The sequence below is a fragment of the Mus pahari genome, chromosome 17 (genome assembly GCF_900095145.1).
Source record: "Mus pahari chromosome 17, PAHARI_EIJ_v1.1, whole genome shotgun sequence".
Taxonomy (NCBI): Eukaryota; Metazoa; Chordata; class Mammalia; order Rodentia; family Muridae; genus Mus; species Mus pahari.
In genome coordinates this window covers 1,879,341-1,897,428 of record NC_034606.1, presented here as the reverse complement: position 1 = coordinate 1,897,428, position 18,088 = coordinate 1,879,341, and the positions used below count along the sequence as shown (strand labels likewise).

General features: G+C 49.6%; 1 protein-coding gene across 1 annotated transcript; it reads right to left on the bottom strand.

Annotated features, from left to right (window-relative positions):
- Positions 1–5,389: 5,389 nt before the first annotated feature.
- Positions 5,390–11,754, bottom strand: Kcns2 (potassium voltage-gated channel modifier subfamily S member 2). The gene is made up of 2 exons (XM_021217355.2): positions 11,301–11,754; positions 5,390–10,704 (listed from the first exon to the last, which is right to left on the bottom strand). The coding sequence occupies exon 2, from the start codon at positions 10,659–10,661 to the stop codon at positions 9,228–9,230; it is 1,434 nt and encodes a 477-aa protein (XP_021073014.1). The 5' UTR covers positions 10,662–10,704; positions 11,301–11,754; the 3' UTR covers positions 5,390–9,227.
- Between the last annotated feature and the right edge of the window lie 6,334 nt (positions 11,755–18,088).

The window sequence follows — 18,088 nt, the reverse complement described above, 5'->3', positions numbered from 1 at the left end:
CCTGCACACCTGCAATCCCAGCACACCTGCAATCCCAGCACATCTGCAATCCCAGCACATCTGCAATCCCAGCACACCTGCAATCCCTGCACACCTGCAATCCCTGTATATCTGCAATCCCTGCACACCTGCAATCCCTCACACCTGCAATCCCAGCACATCTACAATCCCTGCACACCTGCAATCCCTCACACCTGCAATCCCAGCACATCTACAATCCCTGCACACCTACAATCCCTGCACACCTGCAATCCCAACAAACCTGCAATCCCAGCACTAGGCTGGGGAAAGAGGTTGATCACTGAAGCTCACTGGTCAGCCAGCCTATCCCACTCAGTGAGAGACCAGAGTCTCCAAAAACAAGTAGGAAAGCCATCAGGGAAGACGCCTGTTACCACCATCTGGCCTCCATGTGTGTATATGCCCCCACACAAATATGTACACATGGCACATACGCAGGCACACAAAAAGAGATAAAGGTAGAAAGAATATTAGGTCAGGAGAACCAAAGATAGAAGGCAAGTAGGGAAATCAAGACTGAGATTGAGAGAACTGACATTAATATTCCAGCCTCCAAGCTAGAACTGAACACGTGCCCAATGCCTATGTCCAGGCTGGCAGCTTTTGGCTGAGGCAGGGTGCTCACTGACAGGGCTCTGGCTACTTCCCCAGCTCCCACTTGGCAATGCCTCTGAGCAACCTCCTCTCTACAATCCTCAGCCTTCTTGGTCAATGTCTAGCTTGGCCTAGTGGAACAGGTTTGAAGCTGGCAACAGCTAGCCGTGGCTCTGCCCCCAGCAATACAAGTCAGATGCTCCTCTTCCCTCTGGTGTCTCCGCTGTAAGTCCCCAGTGGATGTCACCTCTTCTCCCACACTACCTGGTGCTAGCACCTCACAGTCAAAGCGTGGCTGAGGCCTGAGCATGACGAATCGTTCTTCCCACAACAGAGTCTGTTCAGCTTCCACTGGGCTCTGGGCAGCGACCACTATGTGGAAGGGAGGTTTGTGCACTGGTTTCTGCCAGTGGAAGAGCAACAAAGTAAATATTGATGATGGCTAGCCTGACAGCAGGGTGCTCAACCTGGCCCCAGGAGTCAAAGCTTTGTTATTCACCCACATGCTGGTTTGCTTGTCAGTCAGTTCTGGATGAGAGCATCCTCCAAACCCTCCTTGCTTCTGGAGCTCTGTGTGCTGCGTGCTGTGGCAGGAGTCTTCCCTTGCGACCTCATTCTTGGTGGCTTTGCCTGTAAGCACATCGAAGGTCTGTGACCTGGGAGGGCTTGTAAAGATGTCAGTGCACTGAAGCTGACTCATAGACTGAAGCTCCAGACCTTGCTTCTGGCAAACTGACTCCCCAGAAATATGGGATTGATGCTAACAGCGAGACTTTGAGGGGCCCTCTGTCCTTGGTTGCTTATCACCCTCTGTCCTTAAGCATCAGCAGTTAATTGTTGTCATAGTCTGCACAGGAAACTAGAGATGAATACATTGACCCTCAAAGACTTTCCTGGCCAGGGGAGGTGACAAGCGTCACCCAATCAAGCAATGTGAAAGTAGCCAGGAGGGAAAGGATGAGATGCTGTGAGCTAGTAACAGGCGGGGGGGGGGGGGGGGGGGGCGACAGGCACTGGGGAGGAGTTTCCATCAGAAGCAGTGCAGAGGAAGCCTGGCTGTGAACATGCTGTGTTCTCTGCCTTCTTCCCCAAAGGGTTTGGATTCCCTGATGCTCTGGGGTCTAGTGGCAAGTCCATTCTTGGCAGCCAGGAAAGGGTTGCATCTGTCTTGGAGCCTCTCCTGGCATTGGGTGTGAGACAAACACTCTAACTTCACCAAATTGGTGATATCCGTACGTTGTTGTGGTCTCCAGCCAGCAACCTTTCCCTGGAATATCGAAACGTTGTTGTGGTCTCCAGCCAGCAACCTTTCCCTGGAATATCGAAACAAATGATTCCCCTCTACTCTAGCTCTTATGTTCTCTAAAGCTTTGACACACGCTTGCATAATTCCTTTCAAGGCAAGGGCTTTGGGTAAAAACAGAAGCCAGTGAATATCAAAGTTCTGTTCTATCAGGAGAGAACCACACACACACACACACACACACACATGCATACACAAGCACACACACACACACACACACACACACACACACACGCACATACGCACACACACCATCATACCAGCTCTTTTAAAATAGGGGAGCGACTAAGCAATCAGTTTATTGCTGGGGCTCTCTGAGCTCCCACCGACTCCTCTTTCCAAAAGCAGTTTTCTAATATGGAATCCAGGGACAGCATGAAGCAAGCTGTCTGGCTTCTCTCCAGCAGCCAGTGGGAAAGCCCAGGGACACCCTGGGTTCTGTGCATTGTGGTTTCCCTCCTCTCCTCCCACACTTTCCACAAAAAGAAATCAGCATACAACCAAAGGAGGGTGGCCTTCGTCAGAACCAAGTCTGCACAGCGGGCTGTGTTCAGCTGCTCCCAATAGAGCCAGCCCTGGAAGACTGAAAGGCTGCCAGAAAAGTCGGTAGAAGGCTGACAGATCAAGAAGTGAGTCGAGTCGAGCCGTAGCAACACTCCTCTTGAGAAACAGCTAGCCTGGTGTCTCACTGCTGACACCTTGGTTCTTTTCATAGTAGGTCTGAAAATAGCTCAGAATTCTTTAAATATCTGGAGATGTGGGCGATGAAAAGAGTTCGGAGTACAAAAAAAAAAAAAACCAAAAAACAAAAAAACCCACACCTGTCCAAGAACACCAAATTTGTTCTTGTTACATCTCCCCACAGGCTGTCTGGATGCCAGGTACAGCTAGGTACCCCCACAGCTCTTTGAAGAACCATTATTCTGGGCCTTGGAACTGGGTTGATTTTTCTGCTCTTCCAACAGGCAGCTCACAGAGCCCTTTATGTGTCCCTTGCTACAAGTCTCCCCAGACCCTATTGCCTGTCTTTACTACCCCATTGAAAAGCAACTTTTTTCTTAAGGGACCTTTTTTATCCTCTTAGATCTTAAAGAGCCCATGCACGTTTTCTCCCTCTTGAGTTGTGACACTTCATATATGCAATTAGATTTAACATGGTTCCACCAGAGACCAGGGAAGTCCCTAGTGGATCTCAGATACTAAGATATTGGAAGAGCAAAGACAAACCTTGGAGAGAATTTGTAGGAAAGAAAAGGTCAGTTTGTGAGCCTTACTTAGGGGGTTACTGATAATGATCAAAACGAGAACTAGTGAGGTTGAAAGTGGGGTGTGACAGCTTTTAAAACAGCTGTGATAGATAGACCGAAGTTTGACAGTACCGGGGAGCAAACGTTAGTGAAACCCAGTGCACATGGGAGAAAAGTGCATGGACAGGAAAGGGCATCCCTAGTCAGTGAGTCTCCACAAGCGGTGTGAGAGATCCTGCACCTGAACCACCTGCGAGGGCTCAGCAGTAGGCTACTTGCCTAGAATGTGCAAGATCCTGGATTTGTGTCCCTACATCATACATGCGCGTGCACACATGCATGTTCACAGTTTTATCTACAATTCCCTGGCCCTATCTAGAGTTGATTTTGTGAATGGAAGAATTGCTGAGGTCTATTTTGTTAAAAACTCCCCAGATGATTTTGATGTGAAGTGGCTTTGAAGTTTATACTACTTATATACTATGAATGATGCCCTTTCTGTTTATTGCCCCTGAGTTAAATATGGTTCTTTCGGTGACTGAGTAGATAAATAGATGAGGAGATAAATAGATGACTGATAGCCCCCTCTTTGGACCAGAAGCACCACAGCTCCGTAAACAGAAGGGAGGAAGACTGAATGGAGGAAGTGTGAGAATATGTGGTAAATCCATATTAGGCATGATGACTTCTGAATGTGGCCTGGGGCCTCGGTTTGAGGCCCAGTCAGGCTGGAGACCTGGGAGCCATGCATCCTGGCTTCGGCTGCAAGGGCTCTGACTCTGAAGGAAGGTGAAGGGGAGACTGAGAACCTCCCTAGCCAACTGCATGTAACATCCGTGAGTTGGACAAGGGAAGTAGAAAGACTTTTTCTGTGGGGTCAAATAATTTGGGAGGGGCTTGAGAACTAAGAAGAGGCTTCCTGGGCCAGGTGTCGGGGAAGGGCATTTCTCCCAGGAAAGGCAAGAAGAGCAGTGGACCACCAAGACAGAATGAGGAAATGGGAAATGGGAACAGGAAAGCCCTGGGAGGCTGCTGGTCTCCAACTTCTCAGAAGACAGGAGAGAGATGTAGATAATGGGTTAGCTGAGATCCCTGGGTGTGGGGAGAGCCCCTCTGCTGCTTCTTGGATGTTGGTTATTGGCAGGGGTCACAGCCATTTGTTCTGTGTCTGTGTGCCCTCTATACTCACCTGGCTGTGGTTCCAGTTCACACTTCTCTCCAGACAACCCTCTGCCCACTCACACCGCCTCTTTGTGCCCACAGGTGCTCTGCCAGCACAGCTCCTCCTCCTCAGTCTGAGGAGTCCTAGTCCATGGTGTCACTTTTCTCTTGGTGGCACCGGCAGCTAGCCAGATCTTCAGTTAAGCAAAGCCTGTGAGGCAAGGAGCATCCATAGTACATGGAAAGCTTCCGAGTAACCTCAGGGAACAAAGACCTGCCTGGTTTCACAAATGAAAACACAAAGAGGGGGGAACCAAATGGAATGCATATGATTTTTTTTCCTCTCTGCCTAAAACTTTTTAATCACAGAAATTTGGATTACATAGAAATAAGTGTGAGAAACAATGGCTGCTTATCTAAAAACTCAAGGCACTTGAAGCAGACAGTAGGCCCAAGCCTTTCTCCAGGTCCCTGTCTGACCTTGTATGTAAGCAGTCCTTCTACCTTCCAGGGGCTCGGGGAGCTCTCATGCTATGATGAGGACATGGAGCAGCACACAGAAATTCTGCTTTCATACCGAGGTGAACAAGTGGCCAGGGCTTTATGGCAGCAGTGGAAGAGCCAGGGAGAACAAGGGGCCAAGCTCAGGAATCCTCCAACAATGTTCACAGCCAAGCAGCCTGGACACTCCATACCTGCTCTGCTATCCCTAACCACTTGAGGTGCAAAAGGACTGTCCCTCTGAGACAGGGCAGGGTTGTCAGAGCAGGCAATGGAGGCTCAGTGTGGGACACTGAGCAGCAAGACAATCCTATAGGAACCTCCGGTCCGCTGGGGTCCCCAGACAATGTAACTATCCCTTCTGTAAGCCAGTAGCTCCAGATCTCAGCAGAGGCTCCTTCCTCAGCTGCCTGCTAAGAAGGAAATTTTCCTTCTCACTCACTGCTCAGCCTTGGGGCTGAGAAGACCATCATTTAGATCCCAACCCCGGGGGGGGGGGGGAAAGCAGGATGATCTTCTACCTATAATCCCAGCCATGGAGGCAGAAGCAAGGATTCCCAAAGCAAGCTGGCAAGCTAGACTAAAGACCGCTGGGGCCTGGGTTCAAGTGAGAGATCATGCCTGAATATGTAAGGTGCAGAGTAGTTGAGGAAAATATCCAACATTAACCCTAACCTCTACACATGTGTGAATATGCACACGCACGCACACACACACACCATAAACAACCAAAAAACAAAACAAAACAAACAAAAAAATCCCCCAAAACAAAAACAAACAAACAAAACAAAACAAAACAAAGCAAAACACCAGTTCAACCTTTCTTGGGCAGTCCAATCCCTTGCTCCCCAATGTCCTTGTCTCTGCCACTCCATGTGTAATTGAGGGACCTTAGGGAAGTGAAATAATTGTCTTCTGTTTAATCTGCATATTTTCAAGGCTGGTATCCTGAGTGTGTCAGTCATGTGCCTCATTCTGGAGTCGAGGCACAAGAAACTCAAGCACAGTAGTGATGTAATGGCTCAGGAGCCGCCAGGACGCTGGCACAGTAGTGTGTTAATGAGTGTTAAAACTGACATCGCAAATACAGTATTCTCGATGTTTAAAATTACAACCCTGGAACAAGTCATGCTGTTAAAACATACAAGAAATACCAGTTAAAGCTTTCAAGTAGAGACCACACTGCCTGAGGTCTCTACCGCCGCTATCCCAAAGTGCAGAACAAATCATTTCCATTGAAACAAAGCAGGAATTAACAGTTCGCTCAGTGCTTTGAGTGCTACAGTAAGTAGCAATAACAAATCCAAATATTAAACATCAATTACTACCTGATGAGCTAGGTATAAGCTCAGCATTCTACACGCCCCTCCTCAGCAGCCAACCTGGGAAATGCAGAGCTTGGATGGGAAACACAGCCCCAGACTAACATATCTGTGCAACGAATGTGTGTCACTTCCAAATGTCCATCCCACATGCCATGACAAAGCTCCGCCCATGTAATACTGAACAGGTCAAATGCCAGGAGTTGCTCTTCAGTCACCAGCTGGGTATGAATGAGCTTTTATTGTGTTCCCCAAGAAAGGATTGTACAGGCTACCTTGATCGTCTATGGGCCCACTTCATCTTTGCAGCCTTTACTCCCAAGAACAGGGCAGAGAATGAATCTGCCCTCCCCTGGAGGAGAAACTACCAGGGGAGACATTATCTGACTTGGCTAGTCAGAGGCTTTGTGTCTGAGCCAGGACTTGTGAACTTCACACCTCCACGTGGTTCAGTGACAAGGGAAAGGTTCCCATGGTCTTTACACCACTCTATGGTCTATGGAGATCACTGCAGAGCCCAGCCATCTGGGTGGCCCTCCCTTAAGGTCTCTGAAACTACAGCTTGGGGGAACTCAATGCTCCTGAGACGTTTCATGCTCAGAAGTGACTAAAAGTCTTGGTGGGCAAAGGAATATTCTTTTACAATTATACATATATCTACAAGAAATGTTAAAAAGACAGTCTCTAAAGCACTTTGGGATTCCCCCGATGAAAGGCACCAGATAAAACAAGTCATCACCAAAAGAGAAAAGTCACGTTTTCCAGCTTCCATGCCCTTGCAGGTATCTCCTCTTTTGCTGTTAAACACGTTCATTTAGAAAAATCCTTAGGAGAACGGCTAAGTTACTCTGCATCTCCTCTTTTCTTCTTTCCATCAGCTTCATGGTCAGTGACCATGCAGTTCATGCCCAGTTATGGTATACCATCAGCCTCAGCAAACTGAACAGTCCTCACAGGTTAGGCTGTGCCCTGCCTTCAGTGCTACTGGGAACAGTTTTATACATCCTTGGTCTTCCAGGGCTGATGATACATACTAGCCAACAACAAGAGTTCCACATGCAAACTCCCAAAACCAACTCCCTTCTTCTGGTTCACAGGCGGGGTTCCTTGAAGTCACTTCACATTCCCACTGCTTTGGAATAATAGACATAGATGTGTCTGCACGTAGGCACTAGGAGGTTGCCACCTTCTGCCCCCCAGGAGTCTCCAGTCTGATGAACGATCTGAACTGGAGGATCAAGGGCATTAAATGGTCAGTGCATTCATCCAACAAATCGCCCACACTGTAGTCACCATGGCAACCACTAGTACACAGAGCCCTCTGAGAAGATCCATTCCACACCCCTGTGAAGTGTGGATTGTCCTCAACTGACTAAAACACAAAATGGACCAATTAAGAGTAGGCCCAAACTTTGGATTAAAAGCCTGTTTATCTCCATATTTGGATCCCTGGATTCTATAGCCTTGCCAAAGACTCAACAATAATGAAAGCCACTGGAAAACCATCAGATTACTTAGACGATGATGGGAAAGAATTTTCTTAAAGGGGGCCCAGGTTCCCCTTCACAATGTTTTGTGCTAACTGAACGGCGTGTTGGAAAAGAAGTAGAGGTGACCCTTCGACACAGCTTGACGGTTGAAAGGGTTGTTTGTTGTTTTTGTTTTTGTTTTTTTACTAGTTTTAACCTTTTAAAGAAGCTCACAGTTATTTATATCTTATAAAGTAGTTTTTGGCTTTATAACTCTTTTCTTTTGACTTCTACCCCTGTCCCCCAAACCCACTGCAATTGCAATGGAAATAAAAGCTACAGTGTTTCCACCCTGGGTAAGCCACCTGCCTTCATGCACATCTGCATCTTGAATATGCTCTGCACTACCAGGTTTCCATGCCATGACAGGAGCTCAAGGCAATCAAACACTGTACATCCACTATCCTGTGTCCTAGAAGCAAAACTGCTTAACGGAAACTCTGCTCAGAAACGAAAGAACCTTCATTTTCTGGGCTTTCGGAGCAGGCAAGGAAATGTTTAAGCTTTTGCCCAGCAACCTGACGGTGCTTACCTCACATAAACAACACAACACAAACCTCTTCCGGTGGAGGAGATAGACAACACGGCCTTATTCCTAAACATCTTAAAAAAGAGATGCTTGAAAAACATGCTAATACCAGGACACAGCAAACTTTGGTCAAAATGGCCTGGATTGAGAATCTCAGCCAGAAATAAGCGAAAAGAGGCCTGGTCATCAATAAAAGGGCTCAGCCTACATGAACTCTGCTTACAGCATTCTGGGGTTTGGTCCATGTTTAGCTAAAGTCGCTATCCCTAAATTTATCTGTTTGGGGGCGGGGGGAACATTCAGTCTTTACTACATATTGACTAAGTAACATTCTCTTACACTGACACTTAGGAGATATACATCAATACATATCTTTCTTTAAAATGACTGGTGCATTCATGCTCATCACAAGGACAGGACCAAGTAGAAAGACAACTCAAAGACTTGCATTGGTCAAGTGTGCTTAGCTTTGCAATCTCTCTGTTTTGGTATTAAAGGTAAATGAAAGCAATGGATACATAATTGAGATTATTATTTTCACATGGTTGTGATCCAAATCTCATGATATCCTTGCTGACCTCATAGACAGATATGTTCTCACTGGAACCCATACAGCAGCCTCAGAAATAGGAGCACAGACAATTCAACTCACAGGTAATACTGGGATATGAGCATTAGAATACTGTACACAGTGGGCAGAGAAATTGGCATTCTAGATACTCATCTGGCAGAAAGATGAATATTTTTTGCCATGATGCAAACACCAGTGAGTGTCATTTCATTGAAAGGTACAAAGGCATGTTATTAGACACACCATCCTCAAAAAAAAAAAAGAAAAAAAAGAAAAGAAAAGAAAGAAAGAAAGAAACCTCTCTAAACATTGCAAAAGCAATCTAGGGCTTATGTCCCATGCAGCTCTCCCTCTAGGGTCGGGATGATTTCTTATGCCATAGCCCTAAAATTGCCCTGACTGTGCTAGAACCACAAATAGCAGGTCAGCAATGTAAGTCTGGGTCCCGACTAATGTAGAGAATCATCTAAACTCAGTTCACTGGGTGAACTCCTGCTCATGTTTGTCAGACTTGCCATGAGGGACTTAACTTTATGAGCATAGTAGTCCCTTAAATTGACCGAAGGAACCTCCTTCATTCCATCTCCAAAGTCACAGCTGCGCATAGCACTCTCAAGTTGCTTTTGGCGCCGATAAAAGTGAGAGAACTTATTGAAGATCAAAGTGATGGGCAAGACCACCACCAGGATGCCTGCCAAGATGCAGGCGGAGGCAGTCAACTTCCCAGCTGTTGTCCCTGGGACCACATCTCCGTACCCAACTGTGGTCATACTGACGGTGGCCCACCACCAGCAGGCAGGGATGGTGGCCAGCCCCTCGTTCTCCTCCTTTTCAATTGTGTAGGCCACCACAGAGAAGATAGAAATCCCCACTGAGAGGTAGAGCAAGAGCAACCCCACTTCCTTGTAGCTGTATTTCAGGGTGGCCCCCAAGGAGCGGAGGCCAGTGGAGTGTCTGGCCAGCTTGAGAATTCGGAAGATCCTCATTAGCCTCAGGACTTGAGCCACCCTGCCCAAGTTAGCCAAGGCAGGAGAGCTCTCCACCACCAGGTTCACCACAAGAGTTATGTAAAACGGGACAATGGACATGAGATCAATAAGGTTTAGAGCATTCTTGAAGAACTTAAGAAAGTCGGGGGCCACAGCAAACCTGGCCACCAACTCAAATGTGAACCAGGCAATGCCAAAGTGCTCCACGATTTCGAACCTGGGGTCTTCACCAGGGTTGCCCTGGCTGTCAGGGATTTGGAAGTCAGGCAGGCTATTGAGGCACATGGTGATGATGGAGCCCAACACCACCAAGATGGAAAGGACACTGAAAACCCTGCTTAGGACTGAGTAGCCCGGGTTGTCCAACGCCAGCCACAGCTGCCTGCGGAAGTTGCCCAGGGGTTGCCCATCGAACTTGGAAGCATCATTATAGAAGGCCAAGATCTCATCGAAGGAGGAAGTGGTGCTTTCCTGGTCACTCTGCTCGTCCCACTTCTCCTGCTCAGGTTCCACTTTGCGGCCGTGGTAGCTATAGCTGCAGCAAGAGTCAATGAAAAACTCATTGATACCCCAGTACTCGATCTCCTGGCTGAAGGAGAAGACGCACAGCTCAGCCATGACGTGAAGCTTGCCGGTGTGGTAGAAATGCAACACGTAGGGGAAGAGCTCAGGGTTACGGTCGAAGTAGAACTCACGCTGAACGTCATCGTAGTCATCGCAGAGTTCCAGAATGGCCTCTCGCGAGTGGCAGAGGAGCAGACGGCCCAGGCGTGTCTCAGGGAAGCGCAGCAGCGTATGGGAACGAAGCCGTCTCTTGAAGCCACCCACATTGATGCGGATCTCTCCATCCTCGACGTCCGTATCGGACACATCCCACAGGCTCTGGCGGGTCATGCTGGAGATGCCCAGGCGCCCGCGCCGCGCGGGGGCGCTACACCTGAAAGCAGAGGGAACCGCATCTATGTGAGCGCCAGCACTCCCCACCCCAGTCTTTCTCTTGTTTTCTCTTCACCCTCATCTGGCTGGCCTCTCCAGCAAGGTCTCTAGGAGAGGTCCAGCATTGGGATGCAGGAATGGGTCTATGGGAGTTGACTCCCTTCCCAAGGCAAGGCAAGGGTGTGTGTTTCCACGAGTACACCCGGGCCTCCATCTCCTCCAGGGAGTGGCGCCTATCGGCTCTGAAAGCCCAAGGGGGCTGTGTGCTGACCTTGCCTGCGAACAGACCAAGGAGACGCCCCCGCCCTCTCGCCGCAGACAGGCGGGACCCAAGCTGAGATGCGCACTGGCAGGGCTGGGCCAAGAAGGGGGCGCGGAGATTTGGGAGGAGGCAAGGAAATTCACCGCTCTAATCTGTAAATCTGGGCCGAGGGCTAAGGGGGTCAACTCAGCGTCCCAATTCTCCAGCCTTCAAGGACCGATTCCATTCCCAGCCCCCTTCCTATCACCACCCCCGCGCCCTTCTGGCGCCGTGCTCCCCGGCCGCGTGCGTTGCGCCTTCCCGGAGCTCGCCTTGCGCGTTCTGAAAGCGCTTACCTGGTTGCACGGGAGCCCGCGGCAGAGGCCGGCGGGAAACTTCCCCGACCTGCTGGCAAGCATCACCGCGGTGGACGCCACTGGCTGGCTGCGCGAGTGCGCGCGGGTGCGAGGATGTAGATGTGTGCGCCTGTGTGTGTGCCCCGCCACCGGGCAGGCGGGGTCCGCCGTGCGCCTCCTTCAGTCTCCGGCCCCACACACCGCCGCCCACATCCGCGAGAGGCTCACAGGTGGCTGCGTGGCCCCGACGCTCGTGGAGCCCCCCTCTTCCGATCTGCGCGCCCCTCACCCACCACGAGAGGCAGGAGCCCACGCCGCAGGCGCCCGTGGAGCGGGGGCGGGAACCGAGCCAGTGCGCCTTGCAGAGGGCCTTGAGCCCGGAGCTGCGCGGTGGTGCTGAACGGACAGCTCCGAGCGCTCCAGCCCGGGGCACAGTCGCCGCCCAGACTCTTGAGACGTTCCGGAGCATCATTCTGTTCTTCGGCACACACACACCCCACCCCCCAAGCTTTGCACGGAGCTGACACCTTTTCCCCCTCCCTCGGCATCCTCCAAGGACAGCTGTTATTGTCAGCACCCCCAGGGCTCAGACAGAGGGTTGCCTACAGTGACTTTCCTCCCTTGCCGGGTCTGTAGGAAACAGACTGGAGAATGAAGGATGGCTTTTATATATAGGGCAGATAGGGCAGCAACGGAATGATCTACAGGCTTCGGCTTCCTGTTTTAGAAACCTGAAGAAAAGTTTCCTACACCTGGAAATGGGGTTATCGGAAAATGGGAGCTGTCAGAGAAGACTGAGGTTGAGCTGTGGCAGGGATATGGGTGGGGCAGGAGGTCGGGTGTGTGCACAGGTCCTATTGGCATGGGGAGGAGTAATGGAGTTCTGTTTGAGAACTCTGCATGATGTACAAGCTGTTGTATGTACAAGCCAGTGTAGTGTGTGAGCTTCAAAGGAGTTCTTGGAGTTCTGTGCATGTGTGTAGTCTGAGAAGAGTAGGACTACCCGTATCTGTGAACAGTATTGACAAGTGGGTCTTCTGAGGGATGGGAAGATGTATACAGTGTGCCATGTATGGGGATCTGGACATGTACTAGTGTGGTATATGCATACAGTGTGAGAAACCGTGTGCTGAATAAACACTGACTTCAGCACAGACTTCCCAATCACAAGACATAGGGTCCTCATATTGACCAAGCCAAGAAATGGACCCTTATTCCTTGGTATCCCTCTGGTCTCTGAACAAATACATGGTCCTTATTTTCAGACTGCGGCATGAATTGTTAGCGGAGAGCTAGTGTCCTCGTGTCTTGGTCAGAAGTCATAGGACAGTTCTTATAAGGTGACTTCAGACTCAGGAAAAACAGCACAGCCATGAGAAACACATTCTTCGTGTGTGGCTCTAAGGGTGCCACCTGAATTGAGAGGTGTTCTGGCTGTAGATTGTTTGATGGGTTGGAGCTGAACTCGGGGTCAGAGTGTTTGTCTGGTATGTACAAGGCCCTAGATATTGATCCCCAGAACTATGCAAACAGTGCAAAAGACTGGCCTGCTTTAAGCTTCCTCAGAGGGTCTGAAAAGAATCCTTGATCTAGTTTTGTGTTGGATCACTGGATCCAACTATGACTCTTTGTGTCAGCCACTCACCTTTGAGCATATGTGATGTGAGCATTGGTTACATGTGTCCTCACTAAAAGGACGCTACACCCATGTCTCTCAAGCTTCTGTGAGTGTGGGCTTCCTGCAAAGGCAGTTCCACGTGGGAAGAAGAGTGTGGTGTGGTTCATGTGAGCTTCCTTTCTTTGATGTTTGATGCTAGTGGTGGCAACAGTGGTGGTGGCGGTGGTGCTGGTGTGTGTGTGTGTGTGTGTGTGTGTGTGTGTGTAGTGATCTGCCAGTTGGTGTCCATCATCCTCATGCATTTATCACTGTGCTTTATTCATGTCATCCTATCTACTACTCCTTGCTTCCCTCTTTCCTCTCCCAATCTATCCCCCCACCCCTGTCTTATTTTTGATACAGGCTCTCTCTGTTTAGCTCTGACTGCCCTGGAGCTTACTATATAGACCTGGCTGACCTTGAACTCAGAGTCTGCCGGCCACTGTGTTCAGAGTGATGGGATCATAGGTGTATGCCACCTCACCTGGCCCCAACCATCTATTTCTATGGGAGTCTGCTTGTCATAGTCTCACCTTATCCTCTGTGTAGTCTGGCTGGATCTATCGTTTGAAGTCTGGAGCTCCCCCACACCTGACTGGGCTTCTGTCTGGAGGCTCCTTGGTCTCCTTCATCCCCACGGGGTGCTGTTGGGAGAGTGCCAGCCTTTGCAGAGGTTGTGTGCATTGGTGGATGTGTAATCACTGGCTTGCTGACTCTCCTTTTCAATGCCTCCACACCTTGGAGGGTGTCTGTGAGATCTCCACACTGCAGGTGCCCTTTGTACCTGGGGACATCCACTCTCTCTCCAGCCTGCTCCCTCCCCAACCTCTCAGTTGGCTTCTGGCAATCCCAAGCCTTGTGCTACAGACACACACACGTGTGTTATCTTGTGTGGGGTCTGCTGCCTGTCACTATTCTCAGACAGGCACATGCCTTCAACCTTGGCTCCTGACTCCTGTGTGCCCTGGCTCCTCCAGCTCTGTTTATTAATCACCTTTTCCTGCGGTACTTTGGAGGTCTCTCTTCCTAGGAATAGGAAATGAGCTTTATGACTCTTGTTTTCTTTCCTTCTCTGCTTTATTCATCTCACTCATTTCTTCTTCCTTACTGATTATAGGAGACTCTGTTCATGGAAAAATAAATTCTCAGCTTTTGTTTCTTTGTCCCTCTCACAGGTTTCTGGGCTCTCAGACTTCACATTTCCCTATTAAGGGCCACTCTCTACCACCTATAGCTCTGCCCTTCTGCCCCCACCTGTCCCTCATCTCCTTCTACATTTTGCTTGCTTCTCCATTCATCAGCTGCCTTTACCCCTGTCTAGACCCCAGGCTACATTGGAGCCCTTGCTTATATCTGCCCTCAGTTAGCTTTTCCTGTGGGGCCAGGGACAAACAACCTTTCCCTGAGTACCAAAGTGAATTTGGAGTCTGCAGCGAGAAGCCTGAGTCTGGGGCCATGAGCTTTTTCTTGGAAAGGCTAAGCAGAAGCTCCTGGGTCTGACAGATGTCTTTTCAGAGAGTTAAGTATATATGACAGGCAGAGCCACTTGTTTATTTCCCAGTCAATGCACTAAAGCGAAATGGAGCCATCGCCCTCCTTCTGTAGCAAAGAAGCTGGTTTTGTTTATAGTTTATTTAGAGGTCTGAACTCTGATCTTAAAATATAGCTGCCTGCTTCCCTGGTGGTATATTTCTAGGCTTGCTTGAAGGAGGTACTAAAGGGGGGAGTGGGGAAAGGCACTCTGGGAATGGGGATAAGGGGATACTGGGTGGTGACCCATATCCTTGCACTGGGGGACTGTTTCTCTGCTTCCCCTGCCAACACAGATCTCAGATGAGCCCACACAGCACAGACTCAGCTTCTCCCCTGACAGGTGAGGGGGCTGCCTCGGCGACCTTTTGAGTGAGCTGGGCTGCCTGGCCTACATTCCCCACTCTTCAGAAGAACAGAGCCCCATCCGTCCCTGACCCCTCTTACCCACACTCACCCTGCTGCCTACCAGCCCCTCTCCCACTGCAGCCCAAGTGTCTCTTACAAATACAAGCGGGTCTTGCCTGCTTTCTGAAATCATCCCGGGTGCCCCCAACACACGAGAGAGGAGGAAAGCCACTTGACCATCACTATCCAAGACTTTCCATGTTGCCTATCTCTTGCCACCTCTCAAGCTTCATCTCTTTGCTGTCTTTTGTGTCCTGGTCATATGTCCCCTTTGTCCCTGTGGCCTCTCTACCTACAATCATGGCAGCTTCACATGACAGGTTTTTTTCCCCTTATCACTCAGGACCTGTTTAAATGTCAGCTCCTCCAAAGTATGACTTCAGAGTCAGCTGTGAGCCTCTCTGCCTGCTTCTGCCTTCACGAGTCAGCGGTGAGCCTCTCTGCCTGCTTCTGCCTTCACGAAGCAGACATTTAACAGCTATTGAATACCAATTAAGGGCGAGTGAACAAGATTCCAGTTGCTACCTGAGGTTGTTCCATAGCAGAGTCTTTGCTTCAAAAGCTCTTGAAGGAAAAAGAGTGGTGCTGTGGCTGGAGAGACTTCCAAGCTCTGGGGTGGGGTGGGGGGAGTCTCTCTTTAGCAACTGATTGGATCTAGTGGGTCCCCTAGCTGGCCAAAGTCCCTATGATGACTCTAGCCTTGAACCAGACCAATTCCCAGTTTTTTCTTAAAGCTCCCAATGTGAGTGTAAGGTGGAGCTAAGACTGATAGATCTTTGACGGTGCAGACCCACAGCTGTGTGCTAGGAGCCTGTACCCTGAGGTCAGTACCACAGTGGCTATGTTGTCCCTGCCCGCCTGAGATGAAAGCTCCATGGCCTTCCCTGCCCATCCACCCCACCCCCACGCCCCCACCCCCTACGTTGCCCCTGTCACTCCTCACTTGGTAAAGGGCTCCTGGTACCTGCTGCCCTAGGAATCCTTTAGCTAGGAGAGAATTCATTTGCAATTAGAAGTAATCATACCTTTTTTTCCTCCTTAGACCAGGGCCAGCTCCTTACCCCCTTATGATGCTAAGAGTGGCAAGGACTGAGGAAGGTAGAAAAATGGCTCTGTGCATAAAGCGCTTGCCGTGTAAACGCAAAGACCTGAATCCAGTCCCTAGAGCCCATATAAAAATGCAGGCATAGGTGCCAAGCACTTGCAATCCCAGCCTCAGGAAACTGAACATTAGACCTTAAGAGTCCACTGTGAGGAGAAATGCAGCTGTGTGGGAGATGGACACGATTAGAGGAAAAGCTGAGAGAGGTCTTATGAAGTTTTACTGTTTATTATGAATGCAATTGCTCATTAAGTGTTCTCTCAGGAAATAGCAGTAAATATTTATACAGCGTTTGGGTTTCTTTTTGACAGAGAACTGGGGGCTTTTCTTATCAGAGTCTTGTGTAGCCATTTGGATACATCCCCAGAGAAGCCCCCTTCTATCCAACAGTAGCCCCTCCAGGCTGATGAGAGAAGACTGTAGTCTCAGAGCTCTTAATAAAAAGGGGGAAGGCCCTCCATACTGAGCCTGGTTCTGAGGGCCAGGTCTTACCCCTCCTGCCTCCTCTTCTGAGCCCCGTCTTCCTGAGATTCTCTCCATCACCCCACTGCTCTGCTTCCTTAGGGAGTTCACTGAATTTTCCAGAACACCTTTAGGCTAGAATAATTAAGAGAAGCTTTAGTTAAGCTCAGACTTAAGATCCCCAAGAGGAAAAAAATAACAGCACGAAAACAACATGGCTGCAAAGACAGGTCCCTCCTGGTCCTGCCTTCACCTGCCTTGGTGTCTGGCCATCTCTCTCCCCTTCCCTGGTCCTTCTCAGACATCACAATATAGACCATTTGAGGCCCAGACACCCAGAATGCCTCTGCTCTGTGTCTGCTTCCCTCTCTTCTCCATCACTCTCCTTCTACAAGTAGTTAACAGATGAACTGAGGCCCCAGACCCTTCTACTGGTTCTCCCCTCAGCCAGGAGAGAAGTCTAGGTCACAGCGATCTATCCTGTCAATGAACGCACAGGTGGAACCTATATACTTCTTCTGTGGCAGGTGACTGATGAAGAATAAGAGAGTGGAGGATATTAGCTACTCATGTGGTGGTGGTGGTGGTGGTGGAAGCAGCAGTACAGAGAAGTCAGGCAAACTGACTCAAATGCCTGTTCTAGTCCTTTCCAATTCAACTCTTTTAGCCTCGGGAGCCTAAAACACCCACTCTTGCTGTGCCTGGAGTCCCTCGTCTTTAAACTTCTGACAGCCCCTACTTCATGATAGTTGTGAAAGTTCGATCCAAAGCCTAGTGCATTGTAGGACTGAGATCCCTAACCGTAACCAAGGTGGATCCCGGTCCTTCCCAGTCTGCTCTCCTAGGAACAGGTTGCCTGCTTGCCTTTCTCCTCAGCTTCAGTACTGCTGTTACTTTCTCCTACTAATACCCATTGAACGGGGGCTGTTTAGACCCAGACATGCATCTCTAGTTCCGAAATCTGCCTCTTAACCATCCCAAGAATGGTAGGTTGACTGCTGTAACCTGTAACCAGCTCCCTGGTCCCAGAGGCTTAACAGAATGAGTGGTTGCTGCTTTCTCATGGGATAGGAACTGGGGCAGAATCTTCCACTGCACCCAGCACCCAGCACCCAGCTCCGAAAGTCTTCTAGGGTCATCTTCATCAAACAGAGAGACAATAGATAAGTGTGTTTCGAGACCTTCAGATGCCTTTGAGGACAGACTTTGCTTCTGTCCATGTCGCGTGGCCAGACATCAATCATCTGGCCACATATAACCATAGGTGTGTGGGTGGTGATGGTGTGGGAGACAACGTGGATCAGAGGAATCAGGGGCAGCAGGATGCAGCAGATGGAGACACCCTCTATATCCAAGATGGAAAGGGGGGCACAGAGCTCCTACTCACCATCCTTACCTGGAGCACAGGTCCAGGGTGCCCACTCTCCCTGGGAGTCCTGAGATGGCTCAAAGGAATGGCCTCAGCCTTGGCTAGAATTTTGTTTTTCTTTCCTCAGACTTACAGCAGCCATCCTGAACATCCACCCTGTGCACGAGAAGAGACTGGTTCAGATTCTAAGTTGAAGTAGCAGGGTGTTAGACAGAAAGAGAAAGATTGAAGCTATCATGTAGGTCACCGTGTCTGGCAGC

Excerpts from the sequence above, each read along its gene's own strand:
- Kcns2 (XM_021217355.2), bottom strand. The coding sequence starts at position 10,661 with ATGACCCGCCAGAGCCTGTGGGATGTGTCCGATACGGACGTCGAGGAT.